Source organism: Schistosoma haematobium, chromosome 1 (genome assembly GCF_000699445.3).
Source record: "Schistosoma haematobium chromosome 1, whole genome shotgun sequence".
NCBI lineage: Eukaryota > Metazoa > Platyhelminthes > Trematoda > Strigeidida > Schistosomatidae > Schistosoma > Schistosoma haematobium.
The window spans coordinates 6,729,578-6,748,794 of record NC_067196.1 but is presented as its reverse complement, the minus strand read 5'-3'; the positions used below and the strand labels follow the sequence as shown (position 1 = coordinate 6,748,794).

General features: G+C 34.6%; 1 protein-coding gene across 1 annotated transcript; it reads right to left on the bottom strand.

The window, feature by feature from the left end:
* Positions 1-9,346: 9,346 nt before the first annotated feature.
* On the bottom strand, positions 9,347-12,352 carry MS3_00001489 (uncharacterized protein; the record flags this gene model as incomplete). Its single annotated transcript, XM_012945974.3, has 2 exons — positions 9,347-10,708; positions 12,054-12,352. 2 exons carry the CDS (start codon positions 12,350-12,352, stop codon positions 10,411-10,413), a joined length of 597 nt encoding a protein of 198 aa, XP_012801428.1. The 3' UTR covers positions 9,347-10,410.
* Positions 12,353-19,217: the final 6,865 nt, after the last annotated feature.

Genomic DNA, 19,217 nt, shown 5'->3' with positions numbered 1-19,217 from the left:
CAGGACCACATATTATTCAGACTGTTTCGTTGCAGGTCAGCCCAACCACCACATTCTGACATTGAAACTACTGTCGTATGTTTAACAGGCCAGTAGCCATTTCTTGCACTGTATGCTAATAGTTACAGTATGTAACAAAACAAGAAGTGATCTAAATGTTTGTTATATGTCGACAGTACAGATAAATTTCCAATTGCAGTCGAGATATTTTCAAACAAATTAGTGAAAACAAAATTGCCATTAAGTTTTTCTGATTGAACAGTTTCGGAAATCGACTGAAGCTGAGTAGTACATAATAATCTCTGAAATGAAGTTTCCGACAGGGAAATGGTATGACATCAACTTATAACTACGCAACAGAAATAAGAAATTTACAGCAATAGCCATCCTCTGAAAAACAAATCTGAAGTGAAGTTTGGCTCACCCAACTGAGAAGTATTCAGAAACATTGAAACCCACTTTCATGAAATCGCAGTAAATAGTAGTTCATTTATTGTTCACTGCTTCTTTGCTACAATCTGGTGTCAATCGAATCTTTACAAATGTAAAGAGATTGTCAGACCACTCTCTACCCATTCTAAGAACACATGCATTGCATACATGTGAGTGTGCGCAACTTCACAAAAATTTGCATTATGGAATCAATAAATCTCTAATATGTGCAGTATATATACATGTAAATCATACTCCCGACTGTAACACGCTCAATACAGGTCTGCTCATCACAGTTCTAAATGCTCTTGAGTAGAAACAAAGTTCTCGAATATGATCAGAAGGTGCAATTATTCATAAGTGAACTGCTAATGTGGCCGTTTGCTTCACACTGAGTAAAGTTCAATCGAAGTCGGGTGTGTATAAAGATAAGAAACCGAAATTCATAATATCCAAAACGGTTACAATAATCACGTTGATTTGGCCCAGTATACAATCGAAGACATTGCAATTTTGTATTCCTCAACTTCAGTAGCTTTCATGTTGCTCTCGATTGATTTGTTTTAATGTTGATTGTAGTTGTGTCAAATGTTTCTTTCCAGTGTCCACATAAGTGAAGTAAAGTGATCCATGGAATCAAACTGACACCATAGTCCACTCATGTTGAAAATCATTCAACAAGAATGACCTCTAGTAATCTCGACTAGAATAGGTCAGGTCATGACATCAGTGATCGACCAACAAATACTTGAAATTGTCAAATGACACTAGTGATTGAGTGTTTCATGTGACAGAAAATGATCAACAACCAGTCAATTTATCATGCGTATCTGGTGAAAATCATTGTATCCCGTTTTGAACAAGACGTGGTAATTAGCAACGTATTTAGATTCAACATTGACATTTCGTTGCAAAACAATATCCAGCTCCAAATTATTTCAAGGCGGAAATTACTCTTAAACAGTATATTGATTTGTCTAATAAGTGCATAATAATTGGTTTTACATGAATGCGTGACTTTTACTCACTGTGGAGTGAGCTGTATTTATCAGCAGGTAACCTTGAATTCCCATGAATTGGAAGTGGAGGAATGTTTCGATTTACTTTACAATGTCACACAGCTTATTCAGTGCAACCTCGTTGTCCTTGTCTTCTGTAGAAATAGGAATGTTAGAATTCTGTCTTCCTACCAAACATTTCTTGAATTTTCTGTCTATGTCTCTGACCGCCTATCTTGAGAAACACTACATTAACACTATGTGATTTTAAAACTTTCTATGTATGATATATGTTGTCATGCGGCTTTAGCTACTTCTATGAGATGATAAATTATCTGTCACATAAGATGCATTTTTCATACATATAGTTCAGTATGGTCAAGTTCTTCTCTGTTTTCTCAGCCTGTTGGGGATGTTAGGTCCCCAGAACTCACTTGGTAAATCCCTTAATTATATAATTTGATTTTGGAGATTTGAACTTCCTCGTTTTCGCTCCAAAAGCACTCTTTTCACCTTCATGCCTTATTTCTCACTTGACAGAATCTCTAACGCTATTGGTCCGTTATGTATTTTAGTATGCTATTTTTGCAACGCTTCCCAAGGACAGTTTTGTGCTGTGTACATACGTTTGATTTGTGTCTGTTATTATTCAATCGTGCTTCTGGCTTACGGGATATACATTCCCGTTCCAATCTCCGACTTCTCACTTTAGTTAGCGGGTCTGAGACGCATTAGAATATCTAGCTTATTGGTCTTTGGTCACAAACCTTTGTTCCGTTCGCATACTAAGTGAACTCGTAACCGCTTCAAACCTAGAAAAGCCTCAATGAACAATGTCGTGGGTTGGATTTCATCATAAACACTAAATGATATTGCACGGATATTTCATTCTGGAGAGAACATATTTGTATATTCTGAACTGGACGGTGTGACTGTCTTATTTTCACACCAACTAATGAAGAAGGCACACTATGTAATATAGAAGATTATAATTCGAATTTATGTTTATTCATGTGTTATAACAATGAGCAATAGAAATCGAGACCAGGAAGTGATCGATGGGACTAAATGCACGGCAATAATTCTGTTGTTGTTATTGTCTGTTCGGGGATGGATACTCAGTTGAAGTTCTTCAGTTAGAATACCAAACGTTCACATGATTCTCTTGTTGAGAATAGTGGGTGAAACAGTCATGTGGGCGATATAGTACAGAAGTGGTAGAATGAAAACTATTGCATACAGTTACATATATTGGCGCAAAAGTATGCTCAAACAGAAGACAGTAAACAAGTGTGAACAGTATCAATGTGCATCAAAATTTTCAGCTGAAGTCGAACGAGTAAACTGGCCAGATCAAGAACATCCATGGTCCAGCCTCTGGCTTAGTGCCCTTTCAACATATATAGCGGCAGTTAGGTAACAGTGATTTATCGACCGCACCAATAACTCAATAAACCGTACGAGCAGTCTAGTCCTGCCTCCCGCCTAGCTCTGCCTGTCAAGTCCAGAACACTAATCCCATCCTCTGCAATATAAATCATGTATTTCAAACATACTGGGTTTACATACAGACGAAACGGACCACATCGTACCATAAAACAGAAAATAAACATTCGTACAAGATTTAGACGAAAGTGGCTGTGAATTTGGGATACTGTAATTAATGGACCGGGTCTAACTCAAGAGCTGTATATCGTATAACGATAGTCTGTGGGTTAAAATAAAGTTTATAATAAGGAAAACACGAATATGCATGGCTTAGTTACTTAACAATTACGCAGTAAAAATATGTACATCGTATTGGCCCATAAATAATTCACAAAAACTACCATTCATAATTCTCGCCGGGATATAATACCTCCCTTTCTTTGAAGATTCTGAGTCTATATCCAGACTTTATCCTCCCAGAAGAAATAATGTTGGATTCTCATAACCTCAAGTTACAATTAATGTGTCTCTATTTAAAACATATTTCCCCACATTGAATGGACAATTCAGTACAACTGACTACAAGGTGAGGATCAACGACACTTGACATGAGATCATAAGGGTTTGATTCTGCTGAGACATTTTCATCAGATTTACTGAAAATCCCACCATTAGATAATAGATAACTAGGATATTCAGCGTCAGTCAAAATTTCACTAGGTTCCTGATTATCATTTGAGGCATCAGACATATTTTTCTCATTTTTGCAAGAAATTTAGTCAAAAACATATGAGTCATTAAGACAAAACCTATCAGGTAAAACGATTAGAGAACCCCGATAGTTAGGTTCATCAGAAATATTTGTCACAGAATGATCATTTCCATTTGGTTCAACTGTACTCACTATGTTGCTCGATTTATTTTCCGTTTCTTCAAGGGCGCGTACTGCAACAATTTCATGAGCATTTAACGAGACATCGTTTTTCTGTGAGCTGGAAAAGTCACCGCTTGTACATTGTGTGTCAGCGACAATGTGATTCGAACCCACAACAGAGCATGTATCTGAAATGGACATCATTGGACTACTTGGTGGATCATTTATGACTGCTACTGTTTCGTTTAAATTACTGCTTGTCAATGATTCATAGAGGCTTCCATCGACACGTTCATTTATTCTACATTCTACATTCTACAACCTCTCTTGCATGACATGTTTCTTATCGCTGGCAAATACATTGGTGAACAAACATGTTTCATGTTCTCAATTGTCCGCTGTTACAATAAGAGAAATCTGATACGTTTGTTGTCTATATTTACAGATCATATGGATATTTTCATTCATTCGAAATCAAGCAATTATAAAAGAACCGTCACGGCTGAAACTGGAGTCTAAGTTTTGTAATCGATTGTACGTCTTCTCCTTATGTTCATCCTGTGTCTGTCAGACAGTATATTGGATGTAGACTATATTATCTAGAATATACTCATTGGTATTAGAATTAAAAAATAGAAATCGGGACGGGCTCACCTCGGTCTTGGAATTGTACATAATCACCATACTGGTGTATAGTGAAATCACTGATATCTAGAAAATGAACCATAGACTTTCCAAAACTATCCTTTCCCACGCGAATAAGAACAATCTGAAAAGAAAGGATGATGTTGAACTAGCAACTACATGGCAAATAGTCGTTTACAGGTAATTGGACTCGTTCTCTATCCAACCCGTTTATTTCACATGCATCGTCATCCTGACTGAAATTAATGTGTTATTTTAGCAATACAATTATGTAATTGGTGATTCTCGTTTTACATGCACATTATTGATTCAGAATCAATTTTCTGAATCTTCAACCTGCAGTTTATTTTAATTTTTTCACACCAAGTCATATTAACACCTAATTCCAACTATTAATAACTTAATCTTACATATACATACACAAATACAGTTGGTTCACTCTTTTATTTTAATACCATGAACTTCCCGTCTGATTCGCATTTAACTGACTCATGTTACCGAAGTCAATATGATTGGATTAGCACAAAACAGATTTGATCTGATTGTTGAACGCCATATATTTCTTTGATGACCTTGATTATAACCCTAAAGACATTCAAACAAGTTTTTTGGACGAAGAGTGGAAATTATTTGATTACAAACACTAAGATTGTTTCAAATATAATTTTCACATATAACGAATTTTCTACACTTGACTCCGATGTTTTGTCAAATCAATAGTTCTAATAATGGTGAATATTTCTATGAAGTACACATTCTTTTACTCGTCACGCAAGCGGAATACCTCAAGCAAGTCGATCAACTATATTTCGTGAATCAACTGATAATATTGATTCAAAGGACTAAATGCAGCACCACACACACTAGTCTACCACGTTACGACATCACTGCATAAAAGATTTTCATGTATTCAGTTAATTAATCTCTCGTAGTTATATACAACAAAATTAATCGTGATCTTCATTTTTGTTGGTTTACGGAAATTCACCAAACAGTATGTTGTCTGTATACCAATACAAGATTTAGCACATGGAGAACAGGAAGCCACCTTGAACGTGGAGTGAGATTGTATCACAAATTGAAATCTATAGACATAACTAACAAATTTCAATGTTTTTCAATGAATTCGGTGCCATATCTTCATGGAATATGTGATATGTTTACTCACGATTCCCAATGATTTACAATTTCGTTTGGTGATATCAGATATGCTGTGTCTTGTTGTTGGGCTTCGAGATAGCCTACGATGTCATTGGTCCATGATTGGAAATGATTGAACTACTCTGTGAAGATCGGTTCTCTCCAAAATCGACAACGGTCACTTACATACAATACATGAAAACCTTGACGTCTGACACAGCAAAGAGACGGATTGAATGTAACCTGATATTCAGGGTAGAACAAGCACCACAATACAAACTAATACAACTTTTGTTACCATAGTGGTGGAATACAACCTGCTAGCATACAGCGATCTGTCGAGCCAAAAATAAGGACAACAAATTAGAGGATAAATGTGATGTGAGAAATCGTGTTGGCAGAGAATGTGCGAGGGCTTGAAATGTGGGAGGTTGTCATGCTTGACCATCAAACATGGTGGTGTAAAGATAACCTCAGTACACCAATGTCTGTAGGGTAGAACATGTTGTTAAATAGCGACTCCTCAGAGTCTAGTGGGACGTCGCCAACCACTGGTATCGATGCCAATTTCTTGTGCCAAATACCTCTTTGACTCATGTCCGTAATCTTCAGTTGGTCTTACTTGCTACCGAGTAGTTATGTCACAGTTAAAACGGGACAATTACTTTAATTAGGAGCTCACTCATGACTCTGGAAGTCCAATGACGATAAGATTGAGTTATGATCATTTTGACGTAGAACGCTGGTTTTTATTCGAAACCTTATAAAGCATGCCGACTCTTACACTGATCATGAGAGTTTCATTAACACTGATTTTCAAATGTATGAAAATCGATTCCGTGTTTCTACAACCAATATGCCTCAAACCATATCAGCTTAATTGGGTAACTCATTTAAGTGAAGCTTGTAGCATTTTTAGCAATTCGATTTTGTCTGTAAACTGCTATGCCTCATGTAACATACTGTTGTCTGAGAATATAAGTAATTAATAATGAATATTGATCATGACTTTCAACTGCTCACCATCTTCTATTTTCGAAATTCATTTACTGGTTGCGAAACACGGATGTTGTGGTTCTGGTCAATACACTCATTCAAATCGCGCTGGCGATTTTGATGTACGGTGACGTATATACTTGTTTACTGTCTTCTGTTTGAGCATACTTTTGCGCCAATATATGTAACTGTATGCAATAGTTTTCATTCTACCACTTCTGTACTATATCGCCCACATGACTGTTTCACCCACTATTCTCAACAAGAGAATCATGTGAACGTTTGGTATTCTAACTGAAGAACTTCAACTGAGTATCCATCCCCGAACAGACAATAACAACAACAGAATTATTGCCGTGCATTTAGTCCCATCGATCACTTCCTGGTCTCGATTTCTATTGCTCATTGTTATAACACATGAATAAACATAAATTCGAATTATAATCTTCTATATTACATAGTGTGCCTTCTTCATTAGTTGGTGTGAAAATAAGACAGTCACACCGTCCAGTTCAGAATATACAAATATGTTCTCTCCAGAATGAAATATCCGTGCAATATCATTTAGTGTTTATGATGAAATCCAACCCACGACATTGTTCATTGAGGCTTTTCTAGGTTTGAAGCGGTTACGAGTTCACTTAGTATGCGAACGGAACAAAGGTTTGTGACCAAAGACCAATAAGCTAGATATTCTAATGCGTCTCAGACCCGCTAACTAAAGTGAGAAGTCGGAGATTGGAACGGGAATGTATATCCCGTAAGCCAGAAGCACGATTGAATAATAACAGACACAAATCAAACGTATGTACACAGCACAAAACTGTCCTTGGGAAGCGTTGCAAAAATAGCATACTAAAATACATAACGGACCAATAGCGTTAGAGATTCTGTCAAGTGAGAAATAAGGCATGAAGGTGAAAAGAGTGCTTTTGGAGCGAAAACGAGGAAGTTCAAATCTCCAAAATCAAATTATATAATTAAGGGATTTACCAAGTGAGTTCTGGGGACCTAACATCCCCAACAGGCTGAGAAAACAGAGAAGAACTTGACCATACTGAACTATATGTATGAAAAATGCATCTTATGTGACAGATAATTTATCATCTCATAGAAGTAGCTAAAGCCGCATGACAACATATATCATACATAGAAAGTTTTAAAATCACATAGTGTTAATGTAGTGTTTCTCAAGATAGGCGGTCAGAGACATAGACAGAAAATTCAAGAAATGTTTGGTAGGAAGACAGAATTCTAACATTCCTATTTCTACAGAAGACAAGGACAACGAGGTTGCACTGAATAAGCTGTGTGACATTGTAAAGTAAATCGAAACATTCCTCCACTTCCAATTCATGGGAATTCAAGGTTACCTGCTGATAAATACAGCTCACTCCACAGTGAGTAAAAGTCACGCATTCATGTAAAACCAATTATTATGCACTTATTAGACAAATCAATATACTGTTTAAGAGTAATTTCCGCCTTGAAATAATTTGGAGCTGGATATTGTTTTGCAACGAAATGTCAATGTTGAATCTAAATACGTTGCTAATTACCACGTCTTGTTCAAAACGGGATACAATGATTTTCACCAGATACGCATGATAAATTGACTGGTTGTTGATCATTTTCTGTCACATGAAACACTCAATCACTAGTGTCATTTGACAATTTCAAGTATTTGTTGGTCGATCACTGATGTCATGACCTGACCTATTCTAGTCGAGATTACTAGAGGTCATTCTTGTTGAATGATTTTCAACATGAGTGGACTATGGTGTCAGTTTGATTCCATGGATCACTTTACTTCACTTATGTGGACACTGGAAAGAAACATTTGACACAACTACAATCAACATTAAAACAAATCAATCGAGAGCAACATGAAAGCTACTGAAGTTGAGGAATACAAAATTGCAATGTCTTCGATTGTATACTGGGCCAAATCAACGTGATTATTGTAACCGTTTTGGATATTATGAATTTCGGTTTCTTATCTTTATACACACCCGACTTCGATTGAACTTTACTCAGTGTGAAGCAAACGGCCACATTAGCAGTTCACTTATGAATAATTGCACCTTCTGATCATATTCGAGAACTTTGTTTCTACTCAAGAGCATTTAGAACTGTGATGAGCAGACCTGTATTGAGCGTGTTACAGTCGGGAGTGTGATTTACATGTATATATCTTGAAAAAATAATTTGTGTGTGTGATGGTATATAACTTGATTTTTCATAGCTAATCATAACGGTTTATACTTTCAAGATGAATCGAAATATTACCTCATATACATTTGAAATATATATATGGTAATATACCATAAGAGCAACTGTACAACATTGATAGTTTAATCCTACTTTTTAGTGAATGGTTGTTATCTGACAGTTAGCGGAATATACCTTAAATCAAAATATTACCATTATGTCATATTTAATGAATAATAACGTAATTTTTAATGTCAAGTTATCGATTGATTCATTTGCTTATGGTATTACTGGATATACAACCTCACATTATAAAATGAATTGAAGCCTACTATTTCTACGTTGCAATTATCACAGGGAATATTATTGTGTCGACTACATGGGATGTGTTCGTCAGATTAGTTTGGATCTTCTATTACTCATGTTGTGATTTCAAGTTTGATGATTGGATGAAATGTGTATTTCAGTGGTCAAGAATATGTATGTATAATCAGTTCAGATTGCAAGACGTATGTTGTAACATCATTGATGATAAAACTCCCAGTGAATATCCACAAAATGAAGATAAGGTTTTCGTAATTAATCGACATTGAAGTTCGAATTAACAGAACAACAATTTCACCTATAACTCACTTTAGAATCTCACTTCGATGAAACTAATCATTTGTCATTATCATCTAAAATTCACATTTTTTGTTATGCAGGGTTGAGTGAAAGCCTATTGATACGGTGAAAACCATTCAATAATCCAACTACATTTATTGAGATGTCCTACATAAATGAGTCTGATTAGGTTGTTATATTATTACAGTATGATTGATATTCCTTCGGTAATCCACAAAGCACACACTATAAATAAAATCTTTTGATGTAATCGTTATGCTTGGAAATGTTTCATGGAAACACAACACACTGATGACCCATAAACTATATTCACTAAATCTTTATTCAAATATATAACCCTATATTCTTTGTGCTGAAATTTTATATTTTGCATCGAGAGGAAAAGGCTCATATTCTCTATGAATATCATTTCAAGATTTAAAATAAGTTGGGTAGGTAAAACATGCACGGTTGATAAAAACGGAAATATTTCATAGTCAACATTAGGGAATAATCGTGATTATCTAACCACTTAAAAAACGGAAGTGCTGGACGGATGTTCCCTCCACATAAGATGCCACTCAGAAGTGAGAACCCATCACGCGGATACCACGTTTCAAACCCAGGATGTTCAGCTTCACCCAGTAGTCTAGAGATCAGGTGTTTACACCAGGAACTGAAGGTCTCGGGTTTGATCATTGGTGGAGGAGTGTTGGATGCACACTGCTGAGTGGTACCATGATAGAACGAAGTGCCTATCTAGTGTTGTTGGCTTCCGGTTATTGTCTGATTATGATCATTCCGTGATGTTGACTGTGCAATTGAAAATATTCCATTAACCGCAGATTAATCATTTATTCTTGATCCGATCATTTTGTTATCCATGTGGACTGATTTTCAAAGTCTAAGTAGAAGAAAACATTTCGTGTGTGTTGTTTAAATAAAATTGAACCAGGTAAATATATATTTTCCACAAATATCACCATCTTGGTCAGTACAATTGCAAAATATATTTTGATTATTTCATATTGTAGTGTTTATCAAAAAATTGTATAACGCTGAAAGGTTTTTATAACAAAGATTCTAAGCTAAATGCACTTCGGTTGTCGTATTTTCATTCGGTTCACCACGATAATTAATCGGCTGGAAACCTCCAAATGGATCTTGAATCGGTTGTGGTCCGAATGGAGGTATGCCTTGTGGAAATTGATTATTCGGCAACCATGTTATTCGCGGCCTGTGACAGTAAAAATTATGATTTTCCTGGTTTAGTTTTATGCATTTAAGTGCGGAGCCCACTGACCACAATCCTTTTTCCCTTAAATCACGAACACATATACCAGGTGGAATTATAATATGTTGACCGTGGAATCCGTGTCGCCTATGTAACAAAATAAAGTTTTGAAAATTTGAGCTGGACAAAATATCAATTTTAACAACGATTGAATGTTTTGAAAATGATTTAACTGTAACTATTTCATTTGTATCGAGTCACCGAATGTTTCTATCAAATAATAACAGATTCAAACCAATCAGTTGAAATGACTTTTCCAAAGACCTCGTATGTACCCTGATGATACTGATAATTTCGAATTAGCATCTCATCTGATCAGAACTATATATATAATTGTTTTTGGTGGAGACATTCCTATTAGATCATATAGGATTTTGTATATCTTTATCATATCAACCTATTCAACACATCATGTCTTGTAGTATAATCCACTCGAGATTGTCACGCAAAATTAATCTGTCAAGTCATGTTGGTCAAAGTCTGTATTTTATTTATTTCCTCTAATTAATTAAAAGTTTGCTGTGTATCATGACTCAGTCAGCAAACATTCAAAGAGATTATTTCACTAAGAACACATACTCAGTATTATGAACCAATTCGAAATGGGTTTGTTTTCACAATTCCTTCCTTCTATAATTCGTATAAATGGTTCATTAATCTGAGAGCAAACATCGCGAAAACCAGATGCAATAGGTACTCTATGAAAGTGAAGTTTTCATAGTTCGGAGTTGAATGAAATGTCTCAGGATTATAGCTCACTTAACGCTTGTATAGATGTAAGCGAATCTATTATGTACATGCAACTTCATGATGCTGACTGTTTGTGACTAGAATACAATGCTTCATTGATTGCAGTTGATTGTTGATTCGGTTTCAGTTTTCAAAATAACTATCTTACAAATAACACTCACTATCACTCAGAACGTATGAAATGATAAATACAGTGTTTCATCGTATTTGGAACTCGTCAGATGGGTGTATCTTCATCCTAGAGTTGATGTTCACTGATCGATTGCAATCCTAAACAGCAAGCGGACAATATCAAGTGAACTGGTGTATTTCAATTGTGATAAAATCCTCTTTGAATTGTTCCATATTGATTGTATTTCGTATAAATTACTACAAGGAATCCAGTTTACCTTCGTGAACACACTATTTAATACGTGAAAAGATATCGGCTTGATTTCTTGTTCTTGTCAATAAAATACGTTTAGAGTTCATTGTGATAATCTTATTTAGTAAATGTAAATATAATTATTAATGCTAGATACTTGAATATGAGGAAAGACATTTCAGTAGAGTAACATTTTGCGAAAACCATAAGTAAGGATCGTGGTATTACACAGGAAGTGACCAAATAATCTACTATTTCAAAACGTGTAACGGACATTCCACATGAAACATTTAAGTGAGCAATAGTTTAGGAACTTACGAATACACGATCCAGTATCTCGTTGTCAGAAAACTTCGATGTGAACAAATCACATTTGTATAATACATAAAATATGGGTCAATATAACTATTACTGTCGCAAAAATCAACCCAATAATATCGTCCTAAGAGTGGAGCAAACAACCGTAAACAGTCTGATGATTGCAGGGTTGCCTGCAACAGAGTGGATTGTGATTCAGTCGAATTGATGTGAGACTCGGTAGTATTTACCACTGTCTCAAGTGACCATTCTGTGAAGCATGTAAGTACAACAAACAGGATTATGAAACTAGATGACATTATTCTTCGTAAACCAGTGGAATGAACTTGTGTATTTCCATTTATACTCTTTTTAAGTATATGATTTGGGTCAAGTTTAGCACACTGACCCCGTGATAATTGTAAATGTCATATGGTGAAAGTCATTTATAAATTCTTCAACACGTATTTGTATTAGATTATTCTAATGATTTCTTATCACTGATAATATCTACTAGTTGTAACTATATCACACATAATAGTTCAGTTGGTTGCAAAAAATGGAAGTGCTGTTATCTTAAGAAAGACCGATTCAACAGATTTATTTTTAAATCTGTGTATAATTGCAAATTTGTGGTTATTCTTCGAAGTGATAATAATTGCAATAATGATAATAATAAATATACTACTTTCTAGTAATTGATGAACACTGGAGTTTGGCGAAAACAGACGTGTTCTCTGCATATTCAAATGTCTCTAAAATATTATTCAGTGTTTATTATAAGATTCATCCTACAACATTCGTCAATAACGATGGGAAAACAGAGACGAACTTTATCAAACAGAGTGTAAATTATTCTAAGCTCTATAGTTTATTGCCATCATCTCTGGTTTTCTTAAGACCTAATAGACCATTTTGTCGGTAATGATTCACCTGTTGTAACTCCGAATCTCTACATATGGCCGTTATGAAAAGGATTCTCACTGCATCCATAAAATTCACATTAACGAGTCCTGTAGGGAAAAAAACAGCAACTTCGGAATGTTTGTTATTATCAGTGTTATTACTCACTAAACGAGATAAGTCGTCTTCCCGACAAAACACTTCTGTCCATCTGTACTGAACTCCAAAGCAATAACTTTCACAATTGAACTTGGAAACGAACAAATTGTTCACATTCTAGATGTTTAAATGACAAGAAAATGCAACGGAATTTCAAGAAGATCCATTTACAAGAAACCCTTGTGGAATGACTAACTTATCAAGCGAAACGTAATCATATCTTTCGTTGTATGGATGCATAAAATTTGTATTCCTGAAGTCATAGATAACAGGTGCCCTTCGATATTCATTGACAAAATTATAAAATCAAACCAAATGAACCAAAAATAACTTCTATACAAAAGTAAACATTATATAATCATCCATTTCAAAGACGAAGTATTTATATACGTTATGAAGTGAAAAATGTTCGACTGTCTAAATATCAGCAACTTTGATAATCATGTTTGCCAGACGATCGATGATCATCAATAGGATATTTTACCTCAATTAAGCAACCCTACATGTATTTATCAATTTACTTATTCATGTGAGTGCAGGTATATAATTAGTTCAACGCTTATTTTATCCAAAAAGAATCTGAGAAAATTATCTGTCTTGACTGCAAAGAGGTTAAAATTTCTCAGTAGAAACTTTAATATCCGAACTACCACAACTATCATAAAAAATGTACTTGTATTTATAAACAATTGTTTACGTAAGATATTGAATGTTTGTTGGCCGGATACCATCAGCAACAGCTTACTATGGGAGAGAACAAACCAGCTTCCAACTGAAGAAGAAATTAGGAAAAGATGTTGGAAGTGGATAGAACATACATTACGAAAATCACAAAACAGCATCACGAAAGAAACCACGATCTGGAATCCTGAAGGGAAGCGGAAAAGAGGAAGGCCAAAGAACGCACTACGTCAGGACATGGGAGCAGACATTAAAAGGATGATTAGCAACTGGAAACAACTGGAAAGGATTTGCGAGGACAAAGTTGGATGGAGAATGCTGGTGAGCGTCCTATGCTTCTCCATTGGGGCTAACAGGCGTATATTATTGGACATATGAATAAATCTTGGTAATAAAATAACTTAAGAGATACATTGAATTCAAGTTAATCATTATGAGTCAAGCATCAGTGAATAAATTACAATTTACACCTTCGTGGATGTGCACTGTTAAGAAGTCCCACAGTGGAACGAAACGGCCGTCCAGTGTCCCCAGATTTTCCATGGTAGTCTAGCTTCAGTTGAATCATGATTTCAACTATTGAAATGACTGAAATCTCCACAAAACCCCTTCTGAAAATAAAGTATTTATTGTATGGTTCTCGAATGTTACATGATATTATGTAATTTTGTGTTCAAATACATTCGATTGTCTTCACTTATGTTCTCGTTCACTACAATATATATATATATATATATATATATATATATATATATATATATATATGTAACTTCGAATATATTACTCGATTCAAAATAACGTTTTTTAAACAACCCACCCTGATTGCTATTTTTTTCTTTATGAATATGAAAATGGTCACCACCACGTGATCCAGGAAAAAACCGAAAAAAAGAGAAAGAAATAAAAGGAAAAGAAAAAATAATACAACGTCATGAACCCAAATATGAGATGATGTAGAAACATTTAAGTTAATTAAAATATATGAAAATAGATTAATTGTAATCTTAAGAAATTGTATTCAATTGAAATAACCACTGACTGGTCACTATGAATTTCAGATTAGATAATAATAAAAGTACGTGATTTAGCTTTACATTTAGAAAACAGATTCATTTAATGGTATCAATGGAATTTTAAATCTAACTTAATGACTACAGAGTGTATAGATTTGAATAGTCTCTAATGTTAATGGTAAATACAGTAACTTTATAATTATTCGCTGATTTAGCGATGTAATCGATGCCTTGACAACTAAAGATTTGAACTATAACAATCTGTAATATTTTCGTTCTTTTTTTTTTTTTGTTTTATATCAAAAACTGTATTTTCAGATAAATCATGAATTTTGGTCTCGAGATTTAGGTTACAATCAAGTTTATGAATGACAGTCTTTGGAACGATTCTATAGCGTTTATAGCTAATCTGAATCTTAACATGACGGATATAATAAATATCAGTATAAGGGTTGTGTAGATTAATAAGTTTTTGATTGAGATCATGAGCCAATTGATGTGAGACCATCATTGAAAACGTAGAAGCGCTGGACGACCGTCTCGTCCCATTGTGGGACCCCTCATCAGTGCGTATCCACGATCCCACCCACGGGACTCGAACTCAGGTCCTTCAGTCTCGCGCGCGAACGTTTAACCTAGTGGACCAACGAGTCAGCACCCAATGGTGTTAATGTCTAATCTCAACCAATGCATGAAATTGCGCGACCATCTTCCATTGTACTGTCTCTGTCCAATGCGGATTAGTTCAACTGGTCACGGCTTCTCACTAGAACTCCAAGAATCCCCTCACGAAGCTAGTCCCCAGTGAGCACATGGTAATAATTATCAGTATAGGGTTGTGGAGATTATTAAGATTTTTTGATTGGATGCGCACTGTCAAGGAGGAGTCCCGCAATAGGACGAAACGGCCGTCCGATGCTTCCAGTTTTTCAGTGGTGGTATAACACCAATCAGTTCATAATCTCAATCGGAAATAATAAACTTAATTTAACTGATTTTGTCGTACTGAAACTGTAAATTACATGAAGTAATGTACATAAGACAGATTTTTTGACATGAAATTGGAGTATAGAAACGTGATTGGGAAAACCGCGAAGTATTTGAAGCCAGTTATTAGTTAATACTTTATGGAAAAGATAGATTTCAAATCTTTTAAAGTTACACTGGCAGTTTGTTAAAAAAATTCAACGACATGAAAAACTCAACACTGAGGATATAGATCATTTGACTTTCATAATTCTTAAAAGGAACCCAAAGAAGATTTTACAGAATAAGAAGTTTATGGTTAGGATTCCCACCATGATCTGTTATCAGCTATTATGTGAAAATATTGTTTAGCCAAATGAATGAATGAATTTGACTCAGAAACGAAAGAGGCTCTATTGTATTAGTTAATCTATAAAACATGGTACAATCAGGTCAATGTTTGTTTTGCGATTATGAGTTTGAGTTTAGGATTTAGGTATAAGGTTGATATACTTGTTATAGATAACTCAGATAATGAGAGAATCAAATAAATAATTATTTCAACCCCATTTTTTACTTTACAGAGGATACTATATAAGCGCCAATTATTCCTTATACTTGGAACGAGGAATCATTACAACCTGTCATGGGGGACCAGTTCCCTCAAGATTACAGGTACACCATGCTGACGGATGCCAAATAGCACGAAACCCGGGTACAGGGTTTCTTATTGACTTTCTCTAACCACCATCTTATCTCAACATAATGCACACAATGTTGAGTCACCTATATTAGTGGCCTCATTGCTACTTGATCGATAGCATTCGATCTGCATTAAGAACGACCTGACACACATGACCTTTCTCACCCACCACCCAGTGATCAATCAAGTGAAATTTTATTCACCCTGAAAACAAAATGATGACTCTAACCAAGAATACATTCATTCTATATTGATTTGTACATACATTTGACCATAAATCTAAAAAATAGTATGTCATATATACAAGAAATGCTCAGAATCATAAACAGTTTACATACTACATGTCACATGAATTTAATACAATGAATATTATGTCTTTAATAATCATCGTAAATGAAATAAATCAATATTATATAATAGATAAAATATCATATTGAATTAGGAACGGGTTGTAACGTTGAACAGGGATCGGCGAGACTCTAATTTATGGACGACCTTTGAACGAATCTTAAGTACCCTTGAGAAATATTAACCAATTAGAAGGCAGTCAGTATAGAGTAAAATATATATTACACAAAACTACGGAATTAAAGTGGATACACTTCTTTTACATGGTTCCAAAAATTTTCCAAGGTTAGAAAGAGGTTCAGAGGTTTTAAAATCGTGATGTATAAGGTAGGGGTAATCAATTATCTAGCTCCATAATAGTTGGCCTCGGGAAGTATGATAAGATCAGAAAAAATCTTTCAGCCTCGAACACATAGCTTCAATATTATTTGTATGCACTCCAGATGTTGCGTCCACAAAATGCCACTTATGGATAACGACACGATGCACATAACTATGTGTATATAGGCGTCTGTACACACTCCAATCACCCTTATATACTGTACTACCTGGCTGTAGCCAGTGCCACTGTTGCTTTAGTTATCCAGTTCGAAGCAGTTGTCATAATTTGCCTTAGTTTCAAGTTGAATCGGACGAAGACATCCTATCTTAGCAAACTTATTCCTCCAACACATATTACATCTGAAGATAACATTATCACGGTAGTCTGAACAAAGTCCACAAGTCATTTGACTACCACATTCATAAATAAAGTTTGTTCTTAGTAGTCCCATGTATTTTAGCCGTTAAATTATCACGTTTTGTCTAAAGTCCGCTGTGAACCGATCGTACGTCAGCATCAGGTACTGAAACTGGTGTTGTGACAGTGAAATCCCTCAAATGATTCTGATTGACTTGTCTATAAATTATAGTCTAGTCCAAGAATCAGAATAAGTTTTAAATGTAAACATATCATTTCGTCTCGACAAATCAGTGAGAAAAAAGCTTTTTCATTATCGTTTTAAACGCTTTTCAAAGTGTTTTTGTCATTTGGAATAGTTGAATTCAGCGGATAAGCCTAAAACTAACATTCTAAATTTTGGTTGCCTTGTCTTCATACTAACAAAGAAACTTTACTCGTTCTTTCTAAGCACATGTCGAAATTTGATCACAAAATAAAACAGAAAATACGCACTAGATATACCGATGGGATTATATATAATAAGAAAATTTAAATCGTGGATTATATCTTATCTGAAGAAGTTCGGACAAGACTGACGAATGAAATCCTGGAATTATTCAAATTTCGATGGCTGAGATTTTTTTAAATACAACTTTTTTACGTAATATTATCAATAATATGAAGCTTATGGTTTATTAGTCAGATCGAGTACATTTATGCGAAACAACATAGGTAAATAATCTTCAATTCATTTATCTGATAGTTTCTGTTAGGTTCGTTTGTATTCTGTCCTTATTCTCAGTCCAATCAATTCTTTTTGTTTATTATTTATACTACTTAAGAATAGTAAGTAACCAGTTGTATTTCAACCACTTTCTTAATGTATGGTGTAGTATACGTTAATTGTGCAATATTCCCGAGTATTTACATAAGATAATATTATTTGTTCCTGCATTATTATTATTATTATTATTATTATTATTATTATTATTATTATTATTATTATTATTAAGTGCCCTCAATATTTACAACATTTAATTCCATAAATGCAAAAGTTTCCATATTCGTGTGCTAATAACCTCAATTTTAATTACTGATAGTTATGATTGAGTTTAGACAAACTACAGACTGTCATTGACCCTATTATATGTTGTAAAAACACTTTATATTGTGATTCCAAAAGACCTTGTTCTATCTGTAAGTACAAACCCGTTAAACATCACAGTTACCTAGTGAGCTGAGGTCTGTAACAAATTTATTTATAATTTGTAATGACAGAACAATTCTTTCGATATATTGTTGTTTTAAACCTCAATTTCAATCACATCTCAATCACGTAGATGGGTGTTCTGATGAATACCTTTTAGATAATCGTATTTAAAAGCCTAATACTCACTCTATGAACATAATATCTATTTGTCATAACTCAGCAGAATTTACTGACTTTCTCTGATGTTAACCAATTAGACTTAATTCAATGTATTTTGTATTTCTGTTAAGAATGTATTCACAGTTTGATCCAAGTGAGTACGACTGATTCCTTAGAGTTTATTCTACACAATGCTGACTGCCGTGACAAAAAAAGTATGAATGAATGAAAAACGCTATTCTTAAAGATACAAACATCTCAATTTGTTGATGTGTATTTACTAACATCTAGTTAACATGGTTTTAATAATCTCAAGCCCAGCAATTATTGTCATAACTTTTCTGCGCTCAAACAGCTGTAAAGTAATTAAAAACCTATTTTT